The sequence below is a fragment of the Carassius gibelio genome, chromosome B1 (assembly GCF_023724105.1).
Source record: "Carassius gibelio isolate Cgi1373 ecotype wild population from Czech Republic chromosome B1, carGib1.2-hapl.c, whole genome shotgun sequence".
NCBI lineage: Eukaryota > Metazoa > Chordata > Actinopteri > Cypriniformes > Cyprinidae > Carassius > Carassius gibelio.
Window position 1 is genome coordinate 26,868,147 of NC_068396.1, and position 25,167 is coordinate 26,893,313.

The 25,167-nt window shown below is 37.1% G+C and overlaps 1 protein-coding gene across 2 annotated transcripts in view; it reads right to left on the reverse strand.

Moving 5' to 3' along the window:
• The window catches only part of LOC127949249 (F-box only protein 41-like), a 42,215-nt gene extending 19,730 nt beyond the window's left edge, over window positions 1–22,485 (reverse strand). Inside the window, exons 1-3 of one of the 2 annotated variants that reach the window (XM_052546298.1) lie at window positions 22,351–22,485; window positions 12,564–13,551; window positions 4,255–4,462 (exon numbers count right to left, since the gene is read on the reverse strand). In XM_052546298.1, coding sequence (XP_052402258.1) covers window positions 4,255–4,462; window positions 12,564–13,282 — 927 coding nt within the window. In that variant the 5' untranslated portion in view covers window positions 13,283–13,551; window positions 22,351–22,485. Of the gene's footprint in view, window positions 1–4,254; window positions 4,463–12,563; window positions 13,552–22,142; window positions 22,300–22,350 lie in introns of those variants that run through there. The other variant, XM_052546297.1, reaches the window with a different exon arrangement.
• Between the last annotated feature and the right edge of the window lie 2,682 nt (window positions 22,486–25,167).

A 25,167-nucleotide genomic window follows, 5' to 3' on the forward strand; every position in this document is an offset into this window, starting at 1 on the left:
TCGGGTAGGAATTAGGAAACTAGGACCTATCTCAATTGTTCAGACATGATGCAGACTGGAGAGATATGGAACATGGGAAGAAACACATGTCACAGTTTCATCAGGACTTTATTGATGAAATTGGCATTTACAAGCTTTATCGTCACCATTCATCCCTCATGAGGACTAGGTTATGTCTGGGTCAACACTGACAGTTTCAGAACTCCTTCCGTCCAAAATAACAGCACAGCCAACAAGACTGATTACTAATCTTACAAATAACTAATTTGTCATTTAGCTGCTTTTATGCAAATTGGCTTACCTTACACTTACTACACGTGAAAGATAATGACTAATTTATGTTTTCTAAGTTCTTAAATATTATGAAAAATTGTTTAATTTTAGCAAACTTACATCAGTGTTTTGATTTGTTTTTGTTAATATTTAGATTTTATTTTTTTATTTAAAGTGTTTTCACTTTAGTTTTAAAGTGTCAGTAATTTTGTTGTTTTGCCATTTTTATTTTGTAATATATCTATAGTTTTAATAAAATATTTTAATAATAGTTTTTAAGAGAAATGTCACTTTGGCATCTAGCTGAAATAAAATTCTTAATGTTTATTTTATTACAACAACATGGATTGGTTTTATTTGGGTTGGTTTTAATTTATATATAATAATTCTAATCTATGTAAAGTGTTTTTTTATAACAATTGTATTTAAGACCTGTTTTGCGACATATGGAGGAGAAATATTATTGTTTTATTAAAAAAAAAAAAATTCTATTATAAGAGAAAACTGCCCGGCCTATCTCCCTGTAAATCCTGAATATTGTACTTCATGTAGTGTAAAAAAAAAAAAAAGTTTTTTATCCCAGAGAAATACCATATCATTCAACTACTATTGGCTTTTATTTGTCAGGTGTAAGTATTAAACTTAGCAATCTCATACAGGAAATAGGAAACCTGTGCCTTTAAATAACTGCTTTAGCTGGCAAGGTGATACAACCGAGAAAATATGGGCCAAGAAAGGTGCCATAGTGCTGACAGGGCACACACACATTCACAAACACACACTGGGCTAAGTGCCTGCAGAAATGGGGCAGCATGAGAAGCAGCAGCATCGATCTCACTAGTGGTGCACAGTGTAAAAGACTGGCCAGAATTGTGGAAAATGCTCGAGACAACAACAGTAATTCTGCACCTCCATCGTTCTTTCTTTCTTACTTTCCTGCCTGTGCTGTAATTTAGGCCAAATGTCCTGAATAACAGCATGCATGCTCCTGAAACACTCTGCCCTTCTTCTGACATCACTGAGTGCACTTTCTGTCCAGATAGTAGGAGACTGGAAGGCCGTGGCTGGCATTTGGGAACACAGGCTGTGTGAGAACTCAAACGGAGTCAACAGTGCTGTGTGCAACACACTATATGAGTAAATGGCAAATGAAGATTGCTGTTTCCATGGTGACGAAGGGGGTCCCCAATGATGTCAGAGGGTTGATAGGGTGCTGCCTGAATATGCCATCAGCTGTCAACAAGAAGCCTAAACGGCAGTGTGATTCAACCGCATACACAAACCCACACTGAATTCTGCCCAATTGTGATACATAAACACCAAAAAATGTAAACAGTGTACAAAACTTTAATAATTTCTGCACTTTCTTCACTATTATTAAAAAGGACTTAAAAGGATAGTTTACCCAAAAAATTATAATCGAAATAATAATATAAATGAAACTAAATCACTCACCCTGAAGTCATCCTAGGTATTATGACTTTTTCTTTTGGAGATATTTTAAAAATTGTCTTTGATGTTTCAAGCTGTTTGATGCCACTCAGCAGGTCTTGCACTGCATCGGTCCTTGAGAAGTTTAATAAAAAGCTCATCCAATTTAAAAAAAGTGTCTCACGTGGCTCCGGGGGGGTAAACAAAGGCCTTCTGTAGTGAATTGATGCGTTTTTGTAAGAAAAATATCCATATTCAAAACATAATAATCACTTTTACGAAACAGTTCAGGGGAAATGACGCATGAGTGGCCAATGCACCGCTCAGAAGTGACACACGCGGAAAAGCAGAATGTCGGAGGATTTCGATATAAGCCAAGAGGAGACTGGTTTTCCTTTGCTAAAGTAAGGAAACTTTGTTCGAGTTCAAGTTCAAGTTCATTTTATTTATATAGCACCATGCATAACTACACAGCACAGATGCAGCAAATCTAAGAGCAGTCTTAAAGTAAGGAAACTTCTCAAGGACCGATGCAGTGCAAGACCCACGGAGTGGCATCAAAAAGCTTGAAAGATCAAAGACAATTTTTTAAATATCTAGATTCGTATGAAAGAAGAAAGTCATATATACCTAGGATGACTTCAAGGTGAGTTATTTATGGGCTAATTTAAATTTTGGGGTGAATTAACCCTTTAAATTTATTTTTCTTCCTCAATAACAGACCAATAATTTCTTAGTGATCCGAATCAGAGACAGTTTATAAGAGACATGCCACTTCCTCAATCCTCAATACAACTATATAAGGAAAATTCGTAACGGCAAAGATGGCGGTTGTGTGCACATGACCCGCCCCTCCCGCTGGAAAGCCAATCATCTGCTTATAAAACAGTCAAGCCAGGAAACATTTAAGCCTATCGTCTGGTTCCACTGACGTATGGGCACAGTTGAGGAACCCTTGCGCATGTGTAGTAAAGGTATAACCTGTGGGGAAAAAGCCGTTTTAAACCTTATTTTGGGGCAAAGTCATCAAATTTTTTTCAGCGATTTTTATCATATTTTACTGCTGTTTCTATACATGCTGTTTTTATGTCCCGGTGACAAGTGAAAGTGCAGTTCTGACTCTCTGCCCATTCATTTGTTATTGAATGGTCTTGTTATTCTGAAATAGCTGCCGGGAGGCGTTGCAAAGATGGCAGCCGAGTGGCACGTCTTGCCTGAAAGGACTTTGTCCGAATGCATTTACTGTACACTCACGGTAGTCAGTTCTGAAACCAGTCATTAACCAACCACAGTTTAACACCCTCAAGATCTAAGAAAATGAGACTAGTGTACCAGTGCAATCTTTTAACATTGTAAAAGTTCTCTGGAGGTTCACAGAAATGAGGTATGAAACACTTCCTGACTTCTGCATTAAGATTTATTTATCTCACAGAAAATTGCAGACAGAACTGCAACCTTAACAAAGCACTTTCAGTCAATTTCCACTGCCTGCCCTCAATCTGTTATATATGTTGATGTGCTCATAGAACAAAGACTTCTTTCACTACATTAACTCATATTATAAAGCCATCTTTTTACATGTCCACACAGTATATGTACTTATCAGGATAATGCTAATAATAAAATATATTTGGCTTGTTGCATTACTATTTGGTTAGGTAACTAAATCTTTCTACATGTAAACAGTACTATCCAAAAGTTTGGGATATGTAAAAAATTTTAAGAATTTGAAATCACTCTATTTTGTTCACCAAAGTTGTGGTGAGCAAACCAGAGCAGAGTGCAGTTTTTTGATCAGAAGCATACTAAAAAAAAATGATTGTGAATAATGCTGAAGCTGCCATTAGTTTAGTCTTCAGAATTCATTCTAATATGCTTAATTGATGCTGAAGAAACATTACTATTATAATTGTTGAAAACAGTTATTGCTGCCTAATGCTTCTGTGGAAACTGATGCTTTTTCAGGATTCTTTGATGAATAGAAAATTCTAAAAATAAAAACTCTTTACTGTCACTTTTAATCAATTAAATGCATTTTATTATTGCTGAATAAAATCATTAATTATTTTTTTTATTTTAAACAAACACTTTTAATGTTAGTGTATACCTGAGTGCTCTGTGACAAAAGTTTGACTCAAATTCATACTTCTTTAAACTTGGTATTCGTTCATTAAACTATACACATTCTGTTAATTTTGAAAAATACCATTTGTTTATGGTAAAATGTGAAAAAATCTACCTTTTTGGCAACTATTATATGATTCCTTAAAATGGGATACAGGAACAAAGCAAACATTACGACAATTTAATTATACCTATGCATCACCCTGTTATATAAGACCATGAAATCCACACTTTGCAAGTGATAAAGCCATTGGAGTTAAAGAGAATCCTGAATGCTTTATCCCATTTAGAAACTGAAATCTCGATGTATTTTTAATTGAAGTTGCATAACCGACTACAAAGACAGGTGTGAACTCAAAGATTTTTTTTTAGTACATCACGCCAATTTCTTTTTTCTCCTTCATCTCCTTCGCTCGATCACTGTACCTGTCGTCTATTAGGTTTGGATCCCTGCAGACTGCAGTGTCCCAGGCTGCCATTGGGGGTGGTGGCACAGCTGCTGATGATCTGGAGCTGTTTCTCAGCACGGTCGGCCCGGTCCAGCAGCTCCTCGATGAACTGCTGAAGACGCACTTTAGCATTGGCTTCACGCGCAGCCGTTTCCTGCAGAAACTGATCGATCTGGGCCACCTCTCTGAGTGAGGAGGAAAGGAACGAGAAGGAGGAATAAATGGGGATTACTGTGAAAGGATTGAGTGGTCTCAGTGGTGATAACTTGTCAGTTGCTCTTAATCAATTTTGTGAAGAGTTTGAGTTTTTTAAAGAGCAATAAGTATTAAAGCAATAATTATATAAGTACATGTAACTCTAAAGATATGGTGGCATATAGATGACCTGATGCATCGCTACCAACAGCATTTTCTTTTAGAGAAATTAAACATGGACATGCAAATATCAAATGGGAATAGGGCATCTGAAACCACTTTCTCCCTCCAAATTGCCTCTTTTCTCATACTTGTTTATCTTCTCTAGCATTCTGCAAATCCCTGGAGAGTGCGTACAGCCAATGAAAGCACGACAACTGTTATCTCTGCGTAGGAAAGGTCTCTGTAAACACTGGCTTGCTCCTCTGTCGACACCATCGCCTCAGCTATTCTAGGCCCCTCTCACACTTATAGTAGATTCTCACACAGTTGGACTTTTCATTTCCGTACGCCAACAAAATGATATTTTGAGATACTGACATCTTGAGTACTTCATCAACAAAGGTTGCAAATAAGGTCATAAGCCATAGTGAATATGCAGCAGTTCCTTTACTCAAGGAAGAGGCTTTAATTATCCACATGAATTAAAAGCAGCATTTTATAAACTAGGAAAATGAATGTGCGCAAATGTGATCTCAGTGGCATTTATGTAATTGTGTAATCACAAAAGATCCTCTAAGTAGATAACTATGATAAAGATCAGGCTCTATTAAATTATCATGCAAGACTGCTGTCTTTTCATATCATGTTGGTATTATTATTTCCAGTATGTTTCCCTTCTTGTGCAGTAATTTATCATCACCAATTCAAGACTTACGTCACTGATCAGTAGTGAAATCAGGGGACAAGTATTGTATATAATATATTAAGAATACTGAAATAACTCTGCTTGAGATAAAGACATACAGACCACTTTTAAGATGTACTTATGTGCTATCATGCCCTATTCATTCTTACTGCAAAGAAAAGAACATTAAAGCAATTTATTTCTTTATTTTTATTCAGGGGGGGGGGGTGCATACTGCAGCTTTTTCTGTATCTTGAGTAATTAGTTGTTGAATGACTGCTCTCTTTTCACTCGACTGCAGTGTTCTTACTGTAGTAAAGGTCAGCAGTGTTTTTGTTTACTAACAACAGAGAGCATGACAGTCAATCAACAGTGTAAACGAGACTAATTACAGGCGCAGTAATGTGGAGGCAGGGCAGATCAGCATGTGTTCACTGCGTGCTGTACCACGCGCACATCCACATACATACATCTACTTCAGCCCCTCAATGTATCTTGAACCGCAGTAGAGCCTTTTCAGTGGTTAAAGAGCTGGCAATTTCATTGGTCAGCTTGATAAATCTGTTTATCTTCCCACAATGTGCAGGGCCAGCACAGGGGATCAGTGTGTGTTTATATTAAAGACCTCAAGGGGAAAAAAATGAAGTTTTGTGGATTTAAGTCCATGTCTATTTGCATTGAGACTGTCTCTATAAGAGCAGGCCTATATGCAAATATATGCATTTTTACTAAGAGTCTTTATCTCTGAAAAAAATAAATAAATAAATACAAACAAAAAGTAATGATGACTCTGCAGGGGTGTATGGAAATTTTACAATGAATACCTACTAGCAATTTTTAGCAACAAGTGGTTTGATACACTCTTAAAATGAAAGGTGCCTCACGATGCCAAAGACCCTTTAAATGGTTCCATAAGGAACCTTTAACATCTGAAGAACCTTTCTGTTTCACAAAAGGTTCTTTGTGGTGAAAGAAGGTTCTTCAGATTATAAAAAGGCAAGAAACATATGGTTCTTTAAAAAACATTTTTTACTGAATGGTTCTTTGTGAAACCAGAATGGCATCAGTGTGAAAATCCTTATGAAGCACCTTTATTTTTAAGATTTTATATACTGCCCCAATAGTTATATGCATGTGCAGAATTTCTGATCTGATCTGGAATTTAATGATTTTTGTTTGCCATTTGTTGGAGACTAGGGTTGCTCCGATTAGGATTTTTGAGGCCGATCACAGAAAGCGGTGTCTTTCAGAAAGTCCAAATGCTGACCGAAGCATCATGATGTATTCCAGTATTTCTCCCACTGTCTGCCCTAATCAAAACTCTCCCAGTCTAGCTTACAGTCCTGGAGCTGACTGAAGCTTCTTCACTGGGAAACAGGAATACAGATAAGACCGCCAGCCCAAAAAGATATCTAAATTCCAATATGCTACAAGCAAAGCATGCTGGGAGAAGCATAGTGTTCTAGCTTGTGTCAGCTAATAAACTTAACCTTCATTAATGAGCACAAACGTACACATACACAAGTACAAGAACAAATAACAATCTTAAGGTTTGAACTGGAATGTTTGACAGAACTCAGTCTGATTGAGAACACAGTGTACAGTACAGACAGACTGACAGAGTGTGTGATAACCTGTGTGCTTACATCCACATAGCCCTTATTGATAAAGCAATGGATTAAAACTGCTCAGGTATGATGCTACAAAAATGATGTTCAAAAAGAAACCAAGAACACCCCCCCCCACTCCCCCCTTGGAAACAAGTAGTGCTTGGACTTTAGCTGGCTGTAGATGATTAAAAAAAATCAGTTATGCATTTATAGCAGTGGTAATACCATAGAACAGGAGATGTTTATTATATTTACATTAAGATACGCCATAAAAACAGAATAATCAGGTAGTGCTAGGGTCTAACCAGTTACTTTTCTGAGTATTTACCGAGCACCAACCTCCCGCTCCCTTTTGTGAGGCCAATAAGGAAGTGACTAAAACTGCAATTCATCGCCTGGCCACTTTAGGCTGGCTGCAAAAGGGAGTCAGTCCCATAGACTCCCCATGTTAAAATGCCCAACTTTACAGCAGGAAAAAACATGTTTTCAGCCTGGTGCAAAAAATTATTTTGGTCTAAATAGCTAATTTTGTCCTTCATGACAACTGTGAGGGGGATGAATTTTTTTTATAACTCGTCCGTTTAAATTATATTAAGACTTAAATTCCACATAATTAAGGGCGTAGCCACTTGAGTGACAGGGGGCTTGCAGCTGTTGACACTGCCGTTGCGCTAGGTGGGCGTGGCTTCAGCAACTAGCTCCCACCTTTTTGCCCATTTTTGATTGTCACGGAGAGTCACGCGGGGACACTGCCAAGATGGCAACGGCCCGCTCTACACACTTTAGGCTTCAAAAACACACTTCAGGAGTCTACAGGTGACGTCACGGACACTACGTCCATGTTTTTATACAGTCTATGGTATTTACGCATCTTGCATAAATCTTATTGCGATGAAACATGTTTTTTATTTATTTAATTTTTTTAAATCAAGCACCAAATAAGTATGTCTGGTTAAATCTGACATCATGCATCACCATTTCTAAATCCAAATGGGTTCAAAAAGCAATAAAATAAAAAATTGAAAATAATAGAAAAACACAAAGCTACAAGACACAGTGCTTTGTAGAGTTAGCTTTTTTTTTCAGGATTGTCTTACTGGTGTAAATTTGTTTTGCATAATCATGAGTAATGTAGTTTTTCATCAAGAATTTCGCTTTTCAACATGAGTATTTAATAATGTTGGCTGATGGCTTCAACAAAAGCATATAACATTGATTAAAAACCTCATAGGTCACAGAAGGTCTGTCTTCAAAGGTCTCCAAGTTATTGTTCAAAATCAATTGCCCTATGGAGAAACTTTTACTTTAGGAACCCAACTGCTGCAATAAAATTACTTTAGTTTCTGGGGCACTGGATTCTATGATGGTGCTGCTCAACCTCACAAGACACCCCTGCAGTTGGCCTAATGAATTCAGTGTGTATTCAGACAAGTCTAAAAAAGAAGAATTGTTTTATTTTTTAATAAGAAACCTTGATCTTTCAAAAACTACAGACTGTTTTTCCACACTGGTTTCCATGGGAATACATACTGGTTGGCTGTCAGATATGTCTTTAAACAATAACGCTTTTTACTGCTACAACAAAGATTGTATGAAGAGTGCACAGGGAACATTTTTACTTAAATTGAATAAGTCATTTGATTCATATTGAAAGAAAGATATTCCATTCACATAGGTTAGATGACTAATACAAGATGTTCTGAAATATTAGTTGTGCAAAACAGAATGAAATAAGTACAGATGTGCGTATAAAGCACTCAATCATTGTTTTTCTATATGTTGCATACTAGATTTAAAAAAATGTATGATATAGTACAGAGTTTGCAATATATGTGCAAAACTACATCTGCATTTTAAGCACTAAGACCCATAATTCAATGCATGAAAATTAATGAATTTTCTTAGCTGAAGCAAATTCTCTACAATTTATGAAGTGCAATTCAGAAAAGTCTGCATTTAATGATTTTGAGTTTGTACACACTTTTGCGATAAGCCGATACAAACTGATGAATCCAACGCAGGGCATCAGACATGGACCAATGAGAAAAAAAAAACACGTTGCCTCGAAATAGGAATCGTACATCTGACATTTAACATTCATCTGCACTAATGCAGTAATAACTTATTTCAAGTGCACATAAAAATAGCGGCAGAGAGCTAATCAGCAACCTACTGTATTCAGAATAGTAAATGATTATGTAATGCTGTAAGCAACACAGTCTCCAGACAATATAAATGATAATTAGATGCAAGAAACAGAAGAAACAAGAGTGGTTAATAAGATGTAATTAGACAAGGGCAAAAATGGGGGTCTTGGAATGCTTGGAATTATTGCTAATAATTAGTGTGACTCAATTGCTTTAGTTCACACTATAGAGGTGTACATGCTATCAGTCACTCATATAAGTATTAGATTTTTGTTTTTACATGGTATAAACTGTACAAAGCAAATTTTGAATTTAAGAACGAATATTTTCAGTGAGCTTCCAGAATTTTCAATGCATCGCTCTTCTAGGCAATGCCAACAAGCTCATGTCCTCAAACTGTGCCTGTCCTGTAAATTTCCACATCGGTATGACAGGATAGGTCACAGAGAAAGACAGAGACAGCTGAAAGAGAACGTTAGCAGAGATTTGTATGCAAATACAGAGAGGTTATTATATGAGCCCTCTTATGAACAGAATACTAAACACACATATAGTATATCAATCTGTCATTCACACTTCTGCCCTCTTCAAGATGGATACTATGGCATTACAGAGGCACTTTAATTGCAAGACAGATTAATTAATCATGATCCGCACACCTAAGTTTGCATAATAATGGCAGCCATGGACATTGGATCTATCCATTCACATTTCAAATAGCTGAATAGGACATTGTGACCCAAATCAGCAAGCAATGATTTCAAGGACGATCTTTGTTTAATTGGAAGCATGAAAAAAAATTGCTATGCCACAACAAGGTAGTTACGTTGCAAATGTTTTAAAAGCATTGAAGTCTGTACATTTGTTTGGTTAGAAATGACAGTCGGAATAGTCTGAAGATCTGTTTAGCTTTGAAAGCTCCAGAGGATGTACGGTTATCAGCAAAAATCAGCAAGTCAGAGAAGAGGCCAGAGTCTTCAGAGGAGAAACAGAGATCAGCTGGGATATGAGATGCTAACAAGATTGAGGTGACAGTGAGAGGGAGAAAAAAAGAGAAAATGGAGGAAAGGTATTGAGGGTCAATAAGCAGAGAGATGAGTAGGGATGGGAACCAAAAACCGGTTCTTAATCAGAACCGGTTTTGTTCTTTGAAAAGAACCGGAACCGTGAGCAATTTCTACGTTTCGGTTCTGAAAACGGTTCTGGTGCAACACGTGACCAAGCGCATGAGCAGCCTTCTGTTCTGAATATTCTGCGTTTCCCGTAAAGGATGTCAAGAACCGAATAACAGACACGCCTCCCTGCCTCTTTAATTACTGAGCACATTGATTCCAATAACACGCATTCCACAGACTCGTTGCGCTGTCGCGTCTTTAGTTGACAAACACAATGTTTCCCACGACTGTATGTGCACTCGCGCCTTTGATAACTGCACATCGTTTTGTCTGACTGTACATCGACAGCGCCCTGCACCTGCCGCCACTAAATAACATTATATTTGTCCCATATTGTCATTAACATACTGGTTTCAACTTGGACCACTAAATAAACAGACTGCTATTGTTATGCAAGTATGAGGGTTAGATTATTTCAAGAGTGATAAAGTGATAGAAAATATTTATTTTAATGCATTTTAAATGTTAAAAATGTGGAAACCACTCATTGCATCACACCATATCCTGACCGCATCATTATTTGTAAAATAGGGACTTAATGGAGAGTGTGTATACATGTTTATAAGTTTAACCGTTGATCGTGTAAAAAACATCAGCTTTGAAACACATGCTGATTGATGGGCTAGTATTACTCAACATTACTTACTACCTTCCAGCAACGCTACATTCTGTGAAGGTAAAATAGTAAAAAAAACATAATAATAGTTCATTTAAATGGAACGAGAAGCCGGACTGGAAAATTTCTAACAATACCCCACCCTACTTATGAAGATCTTTACACTGTACTAATATATGTTGCATTTTGACATTGCCGACCTTTAAATTAAGTTGACAGTAAGTAATAAACAGTATTGAGCATTGAGTAGTTGAGTATTGTGCATTTTTCCTTAACACTATTTCTTAATAATTGTTTAATGATTTTAATGGAACCGTAATCAGAACCGGAACCGTTAGGTGGAACCGGAAACGGAAACTGACAATTTCTAACGATTCCCAACCCTAAAGATGAGAGATGGAGAAAAGAAATTAGGCCTCTTTCTTTCTTTCTACCTGGCAGCAGTGCGTGACTGGTTTCTCAAGAAAGCTCTAATCCACAGGCAGCTACAAATCAATCACAGAGGGTGTATATTTCAGATGAAGTCCTGCTGAGAATATACCACAAGTCTCTAAACTCAGACCACTCCAGAAGCTCAATTGCACCTCTCTTTTGGACCTCTATATCCAGTATATAAAACACAATCATTTTGGGAGAGGTGAAATTTTATGTGAAAAATTTCTTGAATGGCTTTAACCTGAGGCTTTATATAAAGGAAAGTATTTTTCCACTTTATTTTTCCCTATTCGATCTTGACAACTAAAATACCCTTTACACTCAGTGAATTTTATACTTGAATACTCTTTGATATCTTAAAAATAATAATAATAATTTTCTGGTTTTTGGTCAAAATGGAAATCAGATGTTATGAAATTGAACACACTTTGGAACCATTATTTGGAATTGAAAAGGTTTAGTGATCTACAATCTTCTAAAATGCATGATTAATCTATCCCTTCACAATGCTTAGCAATCAAAGTTGAGCTCATAATATCAACTGAATACAAGTTATCTGATGGACTCCATTTTTCACTTCATTATGACAGAGAAATCTTGCCATGATAACATTAACACGTATTTGAGACTGCTAAGCTGCTACAGAGAAATACAGCTAGGTAGTTGGTGCCATTATAAACGCAGAGCGGACTGGTTAAAGAACCGCCAATTAGAGGCAATGGCCCGTAGGGTGCAGGGTAGTAAGAGGCAGTAAAAACATCTGCAGATCACAGAAGCACTGATCTCCAGAAAACAACATTAAAGGAATAAGGGATCCAAGAATGAAAATTGTGCCACTATTAACTCACCCTCATGTTGTCACAAACCCGGACAACTTTCTTCTGTAGAACACAAAAGATATTTTGCAGAATGTTGGTAACAAAACAGTTTTGGTGACCAATGACACTGACTAATTAATTAGATTAAATATGACAAGAGACAGAGATGCTACAGTTGCTGGTTTGTTGACTGTCTTGTGGTCTAAATGAGGCTAACCCATGGAGCTGTTGAAAACGAATCTAGCATTTCTTCTTTTGTTAAAGCCCTGCCTTCTCCAACAAAGTAACTTCTGTTGGAGAGCCCTAGAGTGAATCAAGCATTTGAGCAAAAACAGCAAGGTCCATGCAGTCAAGAACATTTCTCATTATTTCTTTAATCAAAGGCACTTTTTCCTCATTTTAAGGGGTTGGTCATGAAACAAGGTGGGATGCCTGTAACTTACTGTTGTTTGTGTGAGAGCTCCTGCTCCTTGTTAACCAGATCCTGCTTAAGGCTGGCCAGCATCTCCACAGACACATCCACTTGCCGTGAAAGCTCTGTGGCCTTGTCCTCCAGGTCTTGCTTCTCCTGACTGAGCTTCTCACTCTCCACCTTTGCCTTTTCCAGCTCCAAGCTTTTCCTCTCCAGCTCCGCCTGCAGACGGCCAACACGTGCTGCGATCTTCTGCTCCACCTCCTCCGACAACTTCTCGAGCCTCTCGTCTAGCTCGAGTCTCTCGAATGCTCGAGCTTTCAACCGAGCCAGACCCTCTTCATAAGCCGCCTCCACCGCACTAGCGGCCACGTTAGCAGCCACCGCCACGGCATTGTTCCCTGTGGAAGAGAAGGTGTCGCCGGAGCTCATAGCTGTCTTCACCAGGATTTCGCCCAGAGGAAACTCCACATTGGGCAGGTAGCAAGCGGTAGATGAAGGCGTAAGCCCAAGCTCTTCTCCAGAGCAGGGCAGTTCGCGGTAAGGAAAACGAGATTCGGCAGTGAGGGCTCCGTCGGCCACTAGGGGGAGCAGCGCAGCGGCATCACATACGCTGTTGGACTTGGACAACACATACAGGGTCTCATAGGTGTGGTTGTACTCCAGATGGGCGCGTAGAGACGACAGACTCCGAAAGCGTTTGTGTTCCCCGCAGCGAGGACAACGGTACGGCAGGTCCAAAGAGGCCATTCCACGCTCCCGTGGATGCCAGGATGGAGTAGTCTGCTCACGCCACCAAGCACTGCCAAGAGCAGGCAGGGACAGCGGCCGGGCACCACAGAGGACCACTCATCTCAGACGCGCTGGGTTTGCTGCAGGCTGACCAAGGAATAGCAGATCATCACACATGCTCCCTCTGAGTCACAAGTTCTTGATTTAGTCCTTCAATAAGGTCCTGACTGCTGTTAGGCCTATTCCTGGCACTTAATCGGTTTTTCTCACAGCCCAACACTTTTGTCCTAGTAAAAGAGAGAAAAGACACACACAATGAACAAATATTAAAGCTTGCAGTTAAGGGTATCTGCAGATACCAGCACTTTGGATTTATTACTTTTTAATACCGTTTTCAATATCCTGAAATATTTTCAAGGGGGCATATGATGATGCTGAAAATAACATTATTTGGTGTAATGCAATGTATTTATGCAGTTTAAGGCTCAAGAAACACATTATTTTCCGCATACCATACATTATTATTGCTCCTCTCTGCCCCGCCTCTCTGAAACATGGCGATTTTTACAAAGCTTATCGTTCCAAAAAGCATGGTGTGCTCTAATTGGCCAGCTATCCAGTGTGTTGTGATTGGCCGAATGACGGAAATGTTACGCCCCTTAACATATTTGGAAACATGCAGCATCTCCACAACATTGTGGCGGCGGCAACAATACTACAGCGAGAATAAATGTTACGCCTTCTTTCTTTGCATAAACATTTAGATGGTGTTATGCAAATCTTGCAACAAAGTGACGTAGATACGTATTTGAATGAGGCATTTTAGAAAGGTGTGGTTGAGTATTAAGTTTTAGAAAGAATATTTATTTTGGTTTGAGACTTTGATCTTTGCGACTTTACTGAATTTACCTAAGCACAGCTACTGTAACACTCAAAAGAGAAAGGAAAATATGAAATCTCATCATATGACCCCTTTAAGGCTTGCTCATCACGTCTATTGGCTTCTATGTGAAGACACAGGTCAGAGTATCTGGACAGAGATACAAATGAACAACGGAACATTTTTACTAATTAAAATGCATCAGCAACTGTTAAATGAAGAAGTGTAAGACTGTTTTTTACATTTTATATTTAACATATATCACTTTATGAGAGTATACTGTATTGTGTTTATTGCTTTTGTTATAGTTAATAGAATTTATTGCTTGAAAATGCATTGTTATGGAAAATTGTAAAGTCTGAAAGATATATTAACAATATGTATGTATGTTGGGTCCATTATCATTTGGCTATAATTTATCGCTTTAAAAATACAGGTCTATTTTACTTATTGTAACAATACAGATAACATTAAAAGTCACATCTATTGACCAATACCAATATGACTAAAAGTACAGAGCGTCCCAATTTCAGTTTGATTTTGCAAATACTGAAATCTGTCACAAAAATGTCAGATTTCTTGTAAATGTAAACTTGTAGCTAATAAAGTTTTCAGATTCAGATGTTTAGCAAACTCAGTGAGCACAGGATGTGTAGAAAAGCTGATATCAGCTCACTGGAGGCATACATTTATAATTGTGCAATGCAATATGCTGAATAAAACCATGGGTTAAATATAAACCCCTGTTCCTGAAATCTTCACTAACAGAAAATAATTCCTTTTATCAAATCTTACAAACCCTACTCTTGCTTTTTTTTTTTTTTTCACTTGGTTGAGTGTATAGTAAAATGAACAGCGCATGGAGTAAAACAACCACGAGACAATTTAAAGCAATAGATTTCAAGTCGTCTAATTTCTCAGAGTGGCTTCAGCCTCTAAGGAACTGAGAATGGACTTGCATGGAGCTGTTTTTGCTGAATACTGTATACATTTCTATGCACTAATAGAAATGAACATATTATGTCCAGGCATCTGTCAAGTAAGTATATCTTTCAATATGCCACAATAGAAGGCAAGTACTCAATGTAATGTTTGGGAATAGTTCAAGGAACAGTCTCTTAGAAGCTTAACAACATAACAAAGGAGGCTACTGTTGTGTGAAATTATTGGTAGTAAGTCACATGGCTTGATAGTTCATATAACTATTTCCAAAGAGGTCATCAACAAGGTGTAATGAATCCCCATTAGTGTTCTTCAGTCTTTAATACTGGTCCAATTCCAACCCTTTTCATTCCTACAGTATTGCGAACATTGAAACTGAAATGATGAGTATTTATCCTGCACACTTGATCCTGGGATGAATTTCAGGCTGAGACTACATTGAAAGGGCCAGTCATTTTCATTCAGTTGGGGATTAGACGAGCACAATTCCCCAAAATTAATCCAAGATACTGAATCAAATAATCTGCCATAGTAGGTCATGCACAGTGCATTTAACAAGCATTATTTCAGAGTAGAACAGCAAATGCTAAATTGTCCAGCAGTCTTGGCTCTGGAAGTTTATTTCCTCTTCGTGTTCTGAACATAATTTATTTATTAGTTGACAGATGACATATATCACAAAATATATTTGATATATGTGACAGATATTGCAAAATATATTTAATCACAATATATATATATTTTTTAATTATACAAAAAAATATATATGAATTTAATTTAATATTAAACATTAATTCATGTAAATACATCACCCTACCATTCCAAAGTTTGGAATCAGTAAGCTTTAAATATATTAATAAATTTAATGAGGCAAGCAATGATGCATTTAATTTTTAAAAAGTGATGGAAAAGGCTTTTACATTGTTACAAAAATTTTAAGCACCACAGGTATTTTCAATATTGATAATAAAAAGTAAAGTTTTCTTAAGCATCAAATCACAAATCTGGCCATTGCTCAAGACTATCAGTGTCTGAGATGATGGTTTAAGAACTGTCAGATTTGGGAGACATAATTACTAAGCCTGCTTAAACCAGGTTAGACCACCTTAGGCTGGTTTACGCTGTTACTATGTACTGTATGTGACCAGTGCAAGAAGCCCTTAGTCTGAGGTAATAAATGGAGTGTGATTTCAGAAAGGGTGACATTGAGTTAGGATGGCTGGACTATCTCTCAATGCAGAAAAAGTGAAAGAAGGAAAACAAATCTGACAACATGCTTAAACAATCATGTCAAAACCTAGACCACATCTGCTGTCCTTGGCTGATCAAATCGCGATGGGTGACTAAAGTGGCGTTTTTCTCCCACTGGGTACAAAACACGGACTCTTTCCCTGAGGGTGCTTGCTGATTTAAGAGCATCATCATTATATCATCTATTGTGACACACAATTTAAAAAGCAGAATCGCATGAGAATCTGTGCAATCAGTTTCATTATGTGGATGTCTTCATATGTCATTCTGTCAGGAGTGCACATCATTACAGGCACTTGGTATCATTCTTGTTCTGTCCCTATTGTGCCACAAATGATCTCTGTCTGGGTTTGTCTCTCTCTCTCTATCCTCCTTCCTCCTTAGCTAAAGAGACAGAGAAAACCTTTTCATTACTAATGGGGCTTGAAGACTCTCTGGTCTCAGATCTGTAATGGGATAGCGAAAGACTTTTGATTAAGGCCTTCTTAGCAAGCATTAGCAGTAAAAACATAACTAAAACCATTAAAGGGTTCTCTTAACAGCAACCATTTAAGCCTAGGAAACCGCCCGGTGCTATCAGAGGTTATGAAAGAGCGGCCACTTTGATGCTACATCACGATCAACATTCCTGCAATCAGCTCTGACCTTGATGACAGAGAGAGAGCCGGTTGAGTCTCGCAGACAAACTGCTGCTTCCAAGATGGAGGTTTATTGTTGCCACGGATACAAGCTTAGAATGTAATAAATGGATGCAAAAAAGCCAGCCAGTAATGATGAATCATCAGAGAGAGGTAACAAGGAGAGGAGGATGGGGTGGATAAGATAAAGAATGCAGGAAGAATGTTAGAATGGACTGAGAAGAGAGAGAATGACAGTCGATTGCCTTTCGTGGAGACGGGGAGATGCAGGGAACTCCAAGAGAAGATGCTATTATCAAGTCAAGAATTAGGATATTGTGATATAAATAAATGACATAATTGTATTAGGGATATATTGGTTATTGATTTTTATTTATTTATTACATTTAATTATATATTTTTGCATTTAGATTGCCTTCGCAGTCATCTAATGCTCACTTAAAGGAATAGTCCACCTAAAAATTAAAATTGTATCATCATTTATTTACTTTCAAGTTGCTCCAAACCTGTACGAGTTTATTTCTTCTGCTGAACACAAAAGAAAATATTTTTAAGGTAGCCATTGACTTCCATAGTATTTTTTTTTTATATTCATTTTTTTCCATACTAGGGAAGTCAATGTCTACCAGCAAATGTTTAGTTACTGTCATACTTCAAAATACTTTTTTTGTGTTCAACAAAAGAAGAAAACTTGTACAGGTTTTGAACAACTTGAGGGTGAGTCAATGACTTTCATTTTTGGGTGAACGATCGCTTTAAAAAGGTGCTAAATGTAATCCGCTAAATGTAATCTTTAACCATTTTTATTTTCTACATACTATATACTGTATTATGTTTTGATGCCTAAATTCACTTATAGTATTTAATATGACTGAATAAAAAAAAATGTTTACTTTTTATTAAATAAAATAAAAAATATATATATAGTATGGATTTTAATATCAGTTCATTTTTATTTATATTCTTTATAATTAATAAAAAACAATTGCCAAAATTTGCATAGTATTTTTCATGTCCCAGTTTTACATTACACTTTGTCCTAACCATATTCAACACAGAAAATTAAAAGCCATGGCCATTCCAAAACTCATTAGGCCTCCTGCTTATTAAGGTTTTTTTTTTTTTTTTTTTTTTGATAAAACACATTTCATAACGAATTTAACAGGATTTGTGAAAACAAGGAAAACCATAAAAAGCATGGCATCTAAAGCATCAGGGACATTGTGAAATTGTGTGCATGAAATGACGTGTTGTGAGAAGCCACAAATAATGTCTTATTTTTAGAGATCTGATTGACTGATTTTATTACATCACTTTAGCTTTCAAAATGGACGGGGGGAAAAATCTTATGGCATTGTCCCTGGTTAGAACACGGTGTTAACATTTTACTGAAAGATTCATACATATGCAAATCGTGTTTCTACGTCATTGTGCATTATTATATCAGGTCACAGTGAGCAATGTTCTCTGTACTTCTTGCCACATCAGTGCATTACATAATTTTCATTATGACATTTGAATTCTATTCATGGAATAGAAAGAGGCTTTGTACAACCTGGATGCTGTCATTTAACCCATTTAGTCAACACAGTAACGTTTATTTATATACATTTTAAGTCTAGGTAAATGAATTGAAAGTCAAATTATTCTATGATTACGATAAGATTTTGACTAACCCTTGTTACCTAAATGCATAATGCAATTCCATGCATTTCTCAAGACTTGAGTGACCTCTCTGAAAATGCTAAATCAATACCTAATCGCATTCATTCTCGTCTTTGGAAGTAGAGGTTTCTCCTCAGTGAGTGAAGCCGGACATGCTAGCATGATCACACAATGCACCTGTGGTTTAAAAGTAGTAGCCAAAATAGCTCAGCTCTTATAGTCCATTGTGTTGTATCACAAAAGAGTCACAACAAGCAAATAACTCAGACTCTAGTAATGCTACTATAAATTGTAATGTTTCTTGACCATTTTTTAATTTTCCAAAGTGATTATTTCTATGTATTAGTATGGCAAAACCACTTTAAAAATGGTCAATTAAAAAAAAAGCACATTAGCCAGCTCTGTATCAAGGCCCACAATAAATTTTAGTTATACAGAGTCAGACATTTGCATTCTTGTCTTGAGCTTCTTGGAACAAAAATCAACTTTCGACCTCCACTCGACCAACTGAGATATTAACCCAGAAGTAAAACGGGTTGCGAATGCCATCTCAAGCATAGGCAAGTAGGTAAAAGTCACTGTATGAAAATAACACAAAGGAGCACAACCAGAAGAGACGGCTGGCATAGCAGCAGAATCACAAGGACAATGCTAACGCTTGTATGAAGCATGCAAAATATTCCTCGTAGCTGCCTCAGCAAAACTTCAGAGCGTGAAGGCCAAGGCTGCTCAGGATGGTTGATTCCCAAAGTTGAAGCTCCACTGGCCAAAGACTCGTCTGGCCCCTATTGATCCGTGGGATTTCACTGAGCCAATTATCCCTCATTACACACAGCTCATCACATGCCACTAGTCTGGAAGACATCCCAATAAAACACTAAAGGCCCTCTCACACTTCCCTTTCTGTACCACTAGCTGATGCACGCCAAATCGATTTCACAATTATGTTATTTTCCATACAGGTTAGCAAACATTCGCATCCACTTAGTCCACAGTTTGCTAGAAAGGAGGCATACTAAAATAATGTTGTTATTGTTTTAACAGATCCAATTAACTAATATAATTACTGCATTATCTCACCTCTGTGTGCTTTCTGTTTTAATGTTTGGGTTTAATCAAAGCCAATTGCCAGTGGTCACTCCTCTGTGCACTTTAAACACATTTATACCTCTATCTGGTAGATTTTAAGCCTAGGAACGCTATGGATTTACACTTCTTGCAGCTCTGCTAAACAATACATATTCCATAATTTTTCACCAACCAAACTGCAAATGTTCATGCATACAAGACAACATGAACTCACCTGTCAAACAATCATTGCAAAACAATAATGGTTTCAAACTCTGCATGCGGCCTACTGATAAATGTGTGACTTCCACATCAAAGACCGACACGGAAGAGAAGAAACTGTAGGATAAAGCTATTTTTTATTTTCTTTGTACGCAAAAATTATTCTTGTAGCTTCATCAAACTAGGTTGAACCAATGATGTCACATGGACTTTTTTAATAATGTCCTTACTACCTTTCTGGACCATAAACATGATTGCAGTGCTATCTATTGAAGGTCAGAGAGCTGTCGGATTTAATAAAAAAAACGTAATTCATGTTCCAAAGATGAACATTTATGAAATAACTACCAAAAGGCTCCCTAAACCCCTGTCAAAACATTACTCATTACATATACTTAATAGTCTTGCATATGATGTAAAGGTTTTATAATGGAAATATTCTTTCTTAATTTTAGAAAGCAACTTGTGAAACATTTCCCAAACAGAACTCATGAAATCGGAGAAGACCGGAATCCACATAGGAGGTAAACAAACCGGTCCCAAGTATGCTTGAGATCAATAGCAGATCAGACACAGGGGACCACCAATGTCTGAAGCAGTAAATAACACTATGCCTCATTGTCTATTGTCATTAAGTGTTATTATCATCATGCAGTGCTGAAAAAAAGAAGCAGTATTGACATGCCTGGGCTTCTTTGCAATAATAAGGGAAATTACATCTACACTGGCTCTCAATCGGTTTTCTTTACAGTTAATTTAAAGTGGTCGAAATAAGTGCAACTAATTGCTTTGACCAATTTTTCAACAATATTAAACATTTTCTTGGTTACTGTTTGTTTAATGTTGGGTCTACCATAGTCTCGCATAGCCAGACCTTCAGACTAAAGGTCTGGAATTCATGGCAGCTTTCATTGTACAAGGCCCGCCAATAAGGCCGTTTGACCGACATGCCAAACAACCAATCACAGCTCGTTCTGTTCATCGTCACGTTTTGAGGCGTGGAAATGTCACCACAATAACAGACCGGTGTGTAAAACTCTCGGACATTTTTTAAAGATTCTATGCCACGTACTTTAAATATTTTCAGCGTTTAGCTGATCCTGATAAGCACTCGTTGTCACAGTTGTAAGCACGGCGGCTTTCTTCTATCATAAAGGGGTTTGGAGTCATGGTATCATTGGTTCCAGGCAAAACATTAAGAATGCGACACACACGTCTCGCGGAAATCCTGTAGAATTCAACCAATCTGATGACGACTTCGACACTTCTGAAGTGTTTCCACTTTAGTGTCCCATTTGCATCAGACATTTAGCCAACGGACCGTGGGCGTGACGTCTGAGACTGAGGCTAGGTCTATCAAGACCACCATTTCTTAATAGTCTAAAAAAAAAACTAAAAAAAAAACATTTTTGTAACCATGCATTAAGTGAGAACTGCATGTAGTTAGCATAAAAGTTACATAGTCCAAAACAAAACAAAGACAGAAATTTGTGACCATCTAGATCAACGAACAATATTAATAATATGGTAACATATTGAAAATTATGCAAAATGCAAGTTAAGCAAATAGTTTATCTGTTCATTTGTGAAAACATCTAACCTGCATCTATCAATCAATCTTTAGTCATAATTTTAGACCAACTTTGATTTAACTTTTTTTTTTTCCAGTGTAGGCTCCTTAAGACAATCTTACCTTAAACCATAAAATGTAACTATTCATAGCCTGTCGGCAGCCTAGTCAATGTATTTTAGAAAAAGCCTATGCCAGCTATCAAAACAAAAAGTGTAAAATAGCAAAAAGTATTGTTATAGTGATTTAATTACAGTAACTGGAACCATCCAGACAAGAAAAAGGCCGGTGACATCACGGCCATGTTTACGTGGGCAGCTAATGCTGTCTAGTTAGTCAGCTCACTAGGATTTAAAACACGACCTATCATTTGACAGGGGATCTCTCCCTAAAAAATCCGAATTGCGCTCCCTGTCATTGACAGCTGATGCGGTCGTGGGCAAACATGTCATGTCAGATAAGGGTGGAGGCAATAAATAATCAGAAATGGAGCTCATGCTCTCACTCTCTTGGGTCCGTGGATGTGAGAAATGATACGCTTGCGGCTCTACCGCTTTTCATACTAACTATGGAGATGGCAAATAATAATGCCAAACGCGATTCAAGCATTTATTTACGGGCATATACTTGCAGGTGTGTTACCTCGCTGCAAAGTCGTGCCCGACGGCGCAACCACGGTTCAACAGATTTTCACCATTTTTCTCCAATAACGTAGACGAGTCGTGGTACAAATCCGTCTCCTCGAGCCCCTTAAGCCTGCTAACATTAGCAAACCGGATGACTAGAAACACGCAGTTCCTATTGTCGCCACCCAAAACATGTTACATGTGTCAGAAAGTGTGCCTCTCACCTCGCAGATCTGTGCCCATTTTCCGCCCGTGCCCAGCAGCCTCTCCAGCAGGATGACGTCACGAGCGCCACTCTCTGCAGCAGAAGACGAGCGCGAACCAACACGCGTCGCGCAGCGCAGGGAAATAAAGAAAGGGGCGTGTGTGACGCTCACACCGCAACGCGCAGAATGTATGCCCTACTTGTCCTGCTTGGAGTCGGGGTTTTAGTAAGGTGACTGTGAATCAGGATTTCTTTTTTTATTGTATTTTTTTGCAGTGTACTGAAGATTAAAAAAGGCTTTTTACGGAAGGTATTGACATCAAGAAGGTGTAGACTACATTTTATGTTTTTTTTTTTTTTAATTACATTCAGTCGTCATATAGGCTAGATCAGAGGATTTATTTTTGAAGCCAAAAGTATTTCTAAAATATAAAGGCAGTTTATGGTTTATATGTGAACCTGGACCACGAAACCAGTCATAAGAGTATTTTTTTATTAGGCTAATATTTTTGAGATTTACACATTGTATGAAAGCTGAATAAATAAGCTTTTTGTTGTTGTTGTTGTTGTTGTTTTTAGGATAGGACAATATCTGGCTGAGATACAACTATATATAAATCTGGAAGCCAAAAAAAATAATACTTCTGAATATTGAGAAAATCACCTTCATCAAGTTCTTAGCAAAGCATATTCCTTATCAAAATGAAGTGTGTGTGTATATATTTATTTACGGTAGGAAATGTACAAAATATCTTAATGGAACACGATTTTTACTTAAAATACTATTGATTTTTGGCATAAAAGAAAAAAAAAATCATTTTGACCCATACAATGTACAGTACTGTTGGCTATTGCTACAAATACACCTGTGCTGACTGGTTTTGTGGTCCAGGGTCACAAATGTATAAAGACCCGTTTATACTGTGTGAAGGAAATATTAAACTTGACATAAAGACAAATGTAAATATTGGCTTTTCTATTGATATTACAGTACACTAGAGCCAAAGCTAACTTAATTATTATTATTTTTTTTATATATATATATATATTTTCTTATGTACTTTGTATTAAGTTGACGTTGCATCTTTTTCCTACCCACCCGTGCAATAGTATATGTAATACTGAATATATATATATATATATATATATATATATATATATATATATATATATATATATATATATATATATATATATATATATATATATATATATATATATATATGTGTGTGTGTGTATGTATATATATATATAAATTCAGTTGAAATGTATTGAATAGCAGCTTTGCAAAAAGTAACTAAAGGGATAGTTTCAATGGAAATATAGCTAGGGAACACATATGGTTGAAAATAAACATGCTGCTTACCTCAGATGTACAGTAAGTTGCTCTGGACAAACCATTTGCCTTCTCATATGTAGTTAAGAAGACAATGAATTCCAGCTTTACTTCCCAACCTGGATGGATATATTAAAAGAAAAACCCTTCTGAACCGAACAGAGACATTTCTGTTTGGTGCAACCTGTCTCTAAAGAAAAACAGGGCTCTAATGTAAAGCAATTGCTCATTAACACTGCTCAGATCGTGTTGGCTTAATAATTGTGTTTCTGCAACAAAAAAAAAAAAAATCATGCATCACACCTCTCTAATTTGGGATGGAAATACATAATAATTTTAGAATTGGCCCGTTGCCCAAAGGTTTTGTTGTTTGGCTATGTTAAACAACTGATCAAGTGTGCAACAAGCGCAGTGCAGTGATTGAGAAGCAGCCTTTCAGTTTAAACCCTGAAACAAGTGCGGAGACATGGAGGACATCGCTACAGTTAGACATTAGCGACATCTTGTGCTTGTATTGTAAATACACACGAGGAGCAACAGTGAAAATCAAAACAAAATAATGTGAACACCCATTATTGTAGGAGTTGAATCATTTTTGTAGGCTACAGTTAATTTTTTTAATTGGGTTTCATATCAGTGTAATATGTGTTCAGCAGTGTCTAGTACAAGCCGTGGGTGCCCTTAAAAATGAACCATGGTTTTATTGTAGTAAACATAGTGACTATCTATCTATCTATCTATCTATCTATCTATCTATCTATCTATCTATCTATCTATCTATCTATCTATCTATCTATCTATCTATCTATCTATCTATCTATCTATCTATCTATCTATCTAAATTCTACTTCACCCAAAGCCACTACAGTTTGGTCCCACTATGAAAACTGCATGTCATAACAGACATAACTTACAGCACCAAGAGTTTCATCAGACATTCATCTGTTTCCTCACAGATAACAATGTTCTATCTTGTTATCTGCAAGGGAATATTACATGGCCGTGTGCATTCCGGTGTCCTCGATTAGCCTTTAATGAGACCAGTAATTCCTAAACACCTGCTGCAGATGAAACGCTGTCATCTTCAGCCTAGCTCAATTAAAGGAAGTGTTTTCCCTAACCCTTCCATACACACACACACACACACAATGCAAGCACACACACATTCTCTCTACAGTCTTTTTAATTCAGACATTTCAAAAAGTGACAACCACACTATGGGCTAATTACTAGCCTGTCATCTACCTTTGTATTTTGATGGATTCCATTCACGATGTGCTGTGCTTTTCCATAGCTTTTTAGCAATAAATGCTTACTGAGGATATTATTAGCTTCTGTTTGCTTAGCAACGATAGCATGTGCCTGAAATGTGTCGTTTTTAAACACTGAGACATTGGAGACGTGCAGTATTGAAGCAAAGCAAGAAATTAGAATGAAATCTCTCAGCAACACTGAACTTGATTGCATATCTGTGCAATGGTATGTTCCCCATAATAACAA